Genomic DNA, 9515 nt, shown 5'->3' with positions numbered 1-9515 from the left:
ATAATGTGAATGAGTGCAAAATGAATGAGATTTAACAATGCTATTGATAATAATAGTATTAGTATCTATTTTTAATATATAAAAGTAGAAACATAAGTTTATTTATATTATTTTTTAAACTTATTTGATAAAATTTTAGAATTAACTACTCAATTTTTGTCAAATTATCTATTATTTTTAAATCAGCAAAAAAAAAGTACAAAAAATAATACAATAATTATCAATGACAATAATTAGAAATTAATAGTGTCTAACTAAATTTGTAACTTACAAAGATATTAAATTTATATTCCTATATTTATTATATCTTACCGTTATAAATACAAGAAATTTATAACTCCAATAATTATTTTATTAATTTTTATAAATAACTCATTCAATGTAATAAACATCCATATTACAAATGTCATAATAATATTATTAATCATAATAAATTTTACGTTACAAATATTTAAATTCCATACTATTTTAACTACTTATATAAATCTCTTATCACTATTCCTTCAAATTACATCAAATTTAGCACAAAAAATTTATTTCGAACTACACAACATCTCAAACTTACTCAATGGAGATAATTATGTTGAATATGAAAAGTGTACGAAAAAAGCATATGAAAAAGGAGATAACTACATTTGTAGCACATGTAATCAAACACCGCACAATATCCAACAATAAGGTAACTCTATATACTTTTCATAATCCCATCTATCATATTATTAGTTACTAACCCAATACTTATTTTAGGTTCAAAATTCAATTAAAGGTTTCAGATCAAAGTAGTACAACAACTTTTGTACTATTTGATGCGAAGCAAAAAAATTGTTGGGTACAACTGCTTCAAATCTATGGCACTCCAAAAAAGTAATGACATGGAAAAATTTGTGCAACCTCACTTATATTTGAAGTTAATGTAAATGATTTTAATCTTAAAGAAAGTTCTCAACAATACACTGTTACCAAGATATTTGTTCCAACCAAAAACACTAAATTTCAACACCCATTTGTTACCAAGACATTTGTTCCAACCAAAAACACTAAATTTCAACACCCATTACAACAAATAAAACAGGTAATACAAAAAAAAATCACTTATTTTAGACATTATTTTTATTTTTAATTTAAATTATTCATTGATTATAGGAACCAATTTCGCCAACACTAATATCGTCGGACGAAGATCACATACCCATCAAGAGATTAAGGAGAAAGAAAATTATACAAATTCAAGACACATCTTCAGAAAAAGAACATACTTGCAAAGATGGAACAAACAACACAATAAAAAATGCATATAATTCAATAATTCATAAAGAACATGTCTTCACAAGAACTTACACAGAAAGAAGAAAGTAACAACTCTAACAACAACCAATAAAAAAAAAGGAGGACGAGCGCTACATAAGAAGACTAAGTTCATCAACTAAAATAAATGCAAAAATCAAACCACCAAATAAAAATATCACTTTGTACATACAACTCTAATATTCAAATCTTTTATACTACAAATTATTTTAACTAAAATATCTTTTAAATTTAACTTTTGTTTACACATTTAATTTAATTCTACAAAACATAACAATTTTTAATATTTATTATATACTATCATTAATTTACCGTCTCGCGGGAGTCTCGTTCTAGTATAAGTTAAATCAAAATTTTTTTTTGTTGGCAAATAGAATTTGTATTAGTTGAAGTTTGGAGTTGTTTCATTCATTATTATATGTTTTGGTGGTGGATGTGTATGATTGAGCATCGAGGTAGTGAAAGTTAAAACAATTGTTTGTTCTTTGTTGATCATTTTATAGGCGTGTGTGTTGTGGATTATTATTGAAGCCATAGATGGCATACCTGAAATCAAGATCCAAAAATGACATTATTAGTTTGTGCATGCTTCTGCTTTGCTTGGGTTGTGTTGAGTCCAACGATGGTGAAGGTGCATACATGTTGAAGCTTATGAATGCACTCAAACCCCCTGGCTGGTCCAACAAGAAGCCAGTTTGCCAGTGGACTGGGGTGTATTGCGACTATCAAAGTGGAAGGATTGAAGAGATCGATCTCAGTTCAAAGTCGCTGACGGGAACAGTTCCTGCAGGCCTCAACGACTCCCTCTCCCAACTCACAGAACTCGATCTCTCCCAGAATAATCTGAGTGGTCCTGTTCCCTCTCTCGCCAACCTCTCCTTCCTCCAATACGTATACCTCGGCTACAACAACTTCACCTCCATTCCTCATGGTTGCTTCCATGGTCTTACTAGTTTGCAGATCTTGAGATTGAGAAACAATATCAACCTCCCACCATGGAACTTTCCTACCGATTTGACTGCTCACTCCTCCCAACTCCGTTCCCTCTACCTCTCTTCTACGAATCTCATGGCCTCCTTACCAAACATATCCCATTCCTTCCCAACTCTGCGATATCTTGATCTCTCTAACAACAACCTCTCCTCCATCCCTGAGGGTTGCTTCCACAATCTAACCAGTTTCCGTGGCCTCTCTTTGGCCAACAATACCAACCTCCTACCATGGACCTTCCCCCTCTACTTGACTCGTTCCTCATTGCAACTCTCCTACCTCTTACTCGAGGCTACGAATCTTATGGGATCCCTACCGAACTTGTCTCATTTCTTCCCCAACTTGATTACTGTTTCTCTATCCAACAACCACCTTACCTCCATCCCCCAAGGTTGCTTTCAGGGTCTACCCTATTTGAGGCAGCTGAAGTTGGGAAACAACACCAACCTCGCACCATGGACCTTCCCAAACTTGACTCAGTCCACAGGACTGGAAGAGCTCAATCTTGTTGCTACAAATGTCATGGGCCCTCTACCAGAAATATTTGACTCCTTGACAAGTTTGGAGACTGTTGTTCTCTCCAACAACAGCCTCACTGGTGTCTTGCCGGAGTCTTTTGGAAGGTCCAAGATTGCCACCTTGCATCTCAACAACCAGAAGGATGAGGGGTTGTCAGGTCCAATTGATGTCCTCTCAAACATGCTCGACTTATCTCAAGTGTGGCTTCAGGGGAACTCGTTTACAGGACCTATTCCTGACATGTCTCGTTGCACTGCTTTACAAGATTTACAACTTGCCCACAATCAATTAACAGGTGTGGTCCCAGATTCTCTCATCGTTCTTCCAAAGTTAGAAGATTTTTATTTGGACTATAACTTTTTGCAAGGTCCTCTACCAAATATTATTACCTTCAGTCTTTTTGAAACGTCGAATCTAGGTGTTAACACCACAAATGGTTTCTGTCACAAAGATCCAGGACCTTGTGATCACAAAGTGACCATTTTGCTTGAAATTGCTGCGAAATTCAAGTATCCAATTCTGTTGGCACGTTCATGGAGAGGAAATAATGCCTGTAAAAACTGGAGTTTCATTACATGTGATGACAAAAATAAGATTAGAATGGTCAATTTATCAAATCTAAAATTGACGGGCACAATCTCACCTGTATTTGCCAATTTAACTAATTTGCGGGAATTGTATTTGGATGGGAATAATTTGACGGGTGAAATACCTGAAGGATTGACAACATTGCATGAACTTGAGGTTGTGAATGTCTCTAACAATCACCTTGCTGGAAATATTCCCAAATTCTCACCAAAGGTCAACTTTATTGCCACAGGCAATGATTTTCTTGTGCTTCCTTCTAATGGTTCCGACCATACACCAAGGCCAATCCCAACTGCTTTGATTACAGGTACTTCCACCGACCTTCACATGTACCATATAAGAATCTTTTGAGAAAAGCTTTAGTTTCAAATTATTGTTTTTAGTTTTTTAATTTAATAAAAAATCAATACTACAAATTATCTTTTAGAAATTTGCAAATAAAATTATATTTAACGGTTACTAGTTGCGTTTTTCTATGGTTTTTAACTTTGGTATTATTGTCATGTGTCTAACTTGATGTGAGAACTCAATTACAGTCAACTAATTGAGATTCATTAAATGAAAATTTAGTCAAATCAATTAAATTATTTAACGATTTTTAATTATTAACTTTACATGAAATTGACTTGATGTGAGAACTCAAGTACAATCACTTAAGTTTCTATCCTAACTTGATATTGTGGTATTTTGTTCTCAAATTTCATGTTAGTATTCTGTCCATCTTCAAAATTTTATTTAGTAAACAATAAAGAAAGATGGTCTCGTTAGTTACCGAGATAATAAACATAAAAGTACTTGAATATTTCAAAAATTTAAAATAATAAATCCGAAATTTATATGGATTGATATTGGCTAATTGTTAGTATTTTTTAGATTTATCCAAAAAAGAAAGAGATAAAACAAGACTTAGCTTGTCGTTTATTTTTATGTCTATACTACTTCCTTCTACTTAATAATAATAATAATAATAATAATAATAATAATAATAATAATAATAATTCCTTCCTTCCTTCCTTCAAGTTATTCATACTTATTGTGGCTATTCTTCTAAAGATCCAAGTTAGTGTATGTAATTGTTCTCCATTTTTTGCATATGTATACAGTTATATCGATAGCTAGTGCTGGAGTTATTATGATCCTTGTTCTGGTTATTTACAACCGCAAGAGGTGTCTTAATTTAATCTATGGGATTATCTTCAAGACAACATACAATGATCACCACATTGAGGATTTTATAAAAGGTTATGAATTTTTGGCACCAAAGCGATTTAGTTATTCCGAAGTGAAAAGAATGACAAATTTATTTCGTGATAAACTAGGACAAGGTGGATATGGCACCGTATACAAAGCACGTTTAACTAATGGTCGTCAAGTTGCAGTGAAGATATTAACTGAGTCTAAGGGAAATGGAGAAGAATTCATAAATGAAGTTGCTAGTATTAGTAGGACATCTCATGTGAATATTGTCTCACTCTTAGGATTTTGTTATGATCAAGGCAAAAGAGCACTTATTTATGAATTCATGTCTAATGGTTCTCTAGATAGATACATCTACAAAGCAGAATCTTCTAAGGCTTTTTGTAGTTTGGATTGGAGTATTTTGCATAACATTGCAATTGGTATTGCTCAAGGGTTAGAATACTTGCATCAAGGATGCACAACAAAAATTTTGCATCTTGATATAAAACCTGAAAATATTCTTCTAGATGAACATTTCTGTCCAAAAATCTCAGATTTTGGACTAGCTCGAATCTGTCAAAAGAAAGAGAGTAATGTATCTATTTTAGGCACAAGAGGAACTCCAGGTTACATTGCACCAGAAATCTTTAGTCGAGCATATGGTAGAATTTCTGATAAATCTGATGTATATAGTTATGGTATGTTGATTCTTGAGATGTTCGGAAAAAGAAACAACTTCAACAATAAAGAATCACATCGCAGTGAAATGTATTTTCCTGACTGGATATATGAGGATCTTGACCAAGGTAATATTTTTGGTAGACATTCCGATATCTCAGATGAAGATAATGATATGATAAAGAAGATTATATTAGTAAGTTTGTGGTGTATTCAACCAAATCCATCACATAGGCCATCAATGAATAAAGTTGTAGAAATGTTACATGGAGAACTTGAGTCTGTGCCATTTCCTCCAAAGCCTGTGATGTATTCTCCTGAAAGGTCTCTGTTAAAAACTTTAGATATATCTTCCGGTAGTAAACTTGAGACAATTTCAATAACTACAGAGGAGAGTAGTTTCACACGAGATCAATAAGAATGTCTCATGTTAATATGATTGTAAAATATCTTATACTTTTTGTATTTGAATGCAGCTAAACATTTTTTAATGTTATTCTCATATAGACCTAAAATATATATGTTGATGATTTATATTATGGTGATTCTGAGTGATTAAAACTAGATCCATGCATCATGAGATAAAACATTATTAGTTGTTGCTTCTGAAGTGTCTAAATATCGCACATATGAAATCATATCCTATTGAACAAGCAATTAATTAAAAACAGCTACATGCCTCTGTCCTATTAAATCAAAGTTCTTTGTTGATTAAACTTTGCTATTATCAAGCAAACAAGAAAGATCAGAAGGATTGTATTAAGATAAGAAATGTTATATACAAAATTTAGATCAAGAAAACATATATACCTAGCTACCTCTTAAAAGATACTTAAAGTAAATGATACATTATTTATTGTAGTACATTTGATCGATTTGCCCCAGTAAAATAGTCAAGTATCCAAGTTGTTAAAATATAAAAATAATGTTATATATTTTTAAATTATTACAAATAAATTATACATACAACAGAAGTTTATTAATAATAATCCAATCGCAGAAATTTTTAGTTCACGCTAATATTTGAATTTGTTCAGAATCAAGTACTTAATAAATAATGTGTGTGCGTGTCTTTTTTAAAATAATATGTATCTTATTTTCTATAATATGTTAATTTCAATTGGTTGATATTTTAATCTAATTACTAATTATATTAATAATTTAAATTATTTAAATTTAACTAAAATTAATATTTTAACCATAATAAAAATAATTTATATTTAACTTATTATTTTTAGAAGAAATCATTGTATAATTTTTAAAATATTAATAAACAAATTCCCTTCCCAAATATTCTTTACTAAGGAAGTTGTCGGAATAATTACAATGGAAGAAGTTATTGAAGAATTATTCAGGTTTACTAACTTAAACAATATTAATTCTAATTAGCAATTAATTAGGCCCTATAGTTAGGACAAAGCATAGGAAACCTGAACCAGTATAAAGAGTAATTAGGTACAGTTTGAAGAGTTTCTGGAAGTTTGATTTGATCAGAAAAAATGGCCAAATAAAAAAAAAAGGAATGATCCTTCTTAAGCAAAAGAAATAATTCATCATTCATATATATAAAAAAATGTTATTATATTTATATTATTGGGTGCGATATCATATTTAAAAGTACATCTTCTTTTAGTTTGATGATCTCGTAATAACAAGGTGTAGACTCTAATTTTGGCTTTATTATTATCTAATTTTGGCGACGATGAAGGATTCAGATCTAACAATGATGTTAACATAAAGTGAAAGCCATGAAAGAAAAAAGGCGTTATGAACATAAATCAATAAAGGCAAGAACATATAAGAGTTGTTTTTCTTTGTTTCGTTCGACGAAGAAGAAGATTTGGGTAAGAAGGGTTTAGTTCTTAATATTCTAAAAAAATTATATAATGAGTCATTTAAACAATAAGTTAATTACAAATTATTTTTATTATGGTTAAAATATTAATTTTGGTAAAATTTAAACAACTCAATTTATTAGTATAGTTACTAATTAGATTAATTAAAATATCAATTAATCAGAAATTGACACATTATAGAAGATAAATCTGATGTATATAATTATGGTATGTTAATTCTTGAGATATTTGAGTAAAAAAAGAACTTCAACCATAAAAAATCGCATCGAAGTGAAATGTATTTTTTTTATTGGATATATAAAGATCTTAACTGAGGTAATATTTTGATAAACACTCAAATATTTCAGAAAATAAAATAAAATGATATGATAAAAAAAATTATATTAAAAGTTTATGGTATATTCAACCAAATTTATTGCACAAGTCATCAGTGAGTAAAATTGTGGAAAATTACACGGAGAATTTGGGTCAATGTCGTTTCCTCCAAAACTTGTGATGTATTTTTCGACGAGTAAACATGAGACAATTTTAATCACAGAAGAAAGTCTCGTATGAAATCATTTATAAATGTCTCGTCATTATGATTGTAAAATATTCCATACTCTTCTTGTACTTGAGTACAGCTTAGCATTAGCATATTTAATGTTATATCTCATATAACCATATATATATATATATATACAGAAAACTAAAAAAATAGTCTGAAGTTGTTTGATTTAATATTTATTAATTATTTTTTTATTAGCAAATATTTTTGATATATACATATATTAATTATTATTGATGATAGATATATATTATGATGATTCTATCTGAGTGATTAAAGCTAGATTCATGCATTATGACACTTGCAGTAATAGTTAAGATTTAATAATTTTTAATTATCAATTTCATTACTGGATCTCGAGTTTTCGCCATACTTTAAACACTTATGGATTGAGTTACAAAATAATGAACATCTCTCATACTATCTAGAATAACCATCCGAGTACTAGCAATAATAAACATCTTCCCAAAAGTTTAAACTAATTTTGGGATTCACCAAAACTCGAACTCTTGACCTTTTGAATCTAGCGCTCTAATACCATGCATTATACCACTCATCCCAAAAGATTCAGCTAATGAGAAAAGGTAACACTAATGATTATATCTCTAATACTCTCTAAACTTCCATTGTACACATTGTATAAATATTCCATTGGCTCCTCATACTTTCCCATTCCATATTTAGTAAGATTCTTTTTCCTCTAGGTTCTAGCTATCTGATGATAATTGACCAGGGACTAACAGCACACTAACCCACCAAGAAACAAAAGCACCGACATCATTGATAGTGATGTGATATTAATAAGTGAACTACTGAAGGAATCCAATGAACGTAATATCTCTTGTTGATGAATTTCCTAAAAGTATTTATTAAGAAAATAAAATAAATGAAATTTCTTGTTGAAAACAAATTTTTCTTAAAAGAGATGAGAATAGGTTAACTTTCAAATTTTTTTATATATTGAATACGTCAAAGAGTTTAAATTTGTTAGTGTATTTACCTTTTTTACAAATATACAGTATTCAATAGTAAATTGAATAAGTTTTTTATTTAAAAAATTCAGAATTTTTTAGGTAATTCTAAATCTCTAAACAAACATACCGTAAAACCAAAAAAAAAAAAAAGGAAGAGAGACTCGCTAACAAACACGTATGGTTGAATTTTTAGACGGGGCATGAACGGGTCAATAATGTATGGCTTAATAATAATTATATTTCCCGTCAACTAACCCGAAAAAAAAAAACAATAATTATATTTGGTGTACGTTAAAATCAATCGTGAAAATTAATTATAATAGTGCATGCATGACTCTATGGTTTACTTTGGAGAATTTAGGTAACTAATTTTTCTTGTATTCTAACTGGAGCCGATCAAGATCTATTATTATCGTGCGATATATCATATATAATAATGCATGCAAATTGTAAAATATCTCTCCAGGTTGCTAATTTGAGAAATATTATCGTGAACTCTGTGACAGACAGTGATTATCATCGGACAAAAAATATCTTGTGACAATATTTTTAACATTCTCAATAATTGATACGTTTATAAATGGTTAACCTAGCTAAGTAATTTTGCATAATGCATATGGCGTCAATTATTTTTTTGTGAGTTAAATTTTAAAATAGTTTATGAGATTCACATATTGTAGAAATTTATTCCTTAATTTATTAATTACATTGTTTATGTCTCCGACTTTGTTAAAAATACATCACAGTCGTCTCTCTCTATATTTCTGGCCAATTTGCCTACCGCCGACAGTGACATGGCGCTGAGATGCCACACTGAGTGCGACGTTGGCATGTCAATTTTAGTACTAAAAAGAAAACTTGATGGTACGACATCGTTTG

The 9515-nt window shown here is 30.2% G+C and overlaps 1 protein-coding gene across 1 annotated transcript; it reads left to right on the top strand.

Annotated features, from left to right (window-relative positions):
• Positions 1 to 1697: 1697 nt before the first annotated feature.
• LOC107635697 (receptor-like kinase TMK4) lies at positions 1698 to 5820 on the top strand. The gene is made up of 2 exons (XM_016339247.3): positions 1698 to 3709; positions 4506 to 5820. Exons 1-2 carry the CDS (start codon positions 1843 to 1845, stop codon positions 5675 to 5677), a joined length of 3039 nt encoding a protein of 1012 aa, XP_016194733.1. The 5' UTR covers positions 1698 to 1842; the 3' UTR covers positions 5678 to 5820.
• The last annotated feature ends 3695 nt before the right edge of the window (positions 5821 to 9515 follow it).

This window comes from Arachis ipaensis, chromosome B4 (genome assembly GCF_059453495.1).
Source record: "Arachis ipaensis isolate K30076 ecotype BB chromosome B4, ASM5945349v1, whole genome shotgun sequence".
NCBI lineage: Eukaryota > Viridiplantae > Streptophyta > Magnoliopsida > Fabales > Fabaceae > Arachis > Arachis ipaensis.
This window is presented reverse-complemented; position numbering and strand designations above follow the sequence as displayed.

Excerpts from the sequence above, each read along its gene's own strand:
- LOC107635697 (XM_016339247.3), top strand. The coding sequence starts at position 1,843 with ATGGCATACCTGAAATCAAGATCCAAAAATGACATTATTAGTTTGTGC. Across the intron at positions 3,710-4,505 it reads CCCAACTGCTTTGATTACAG|TTATATCGATAGCTAGTGCT; the intron begins GTACTTCCACCG and ends ATATGTATACAG.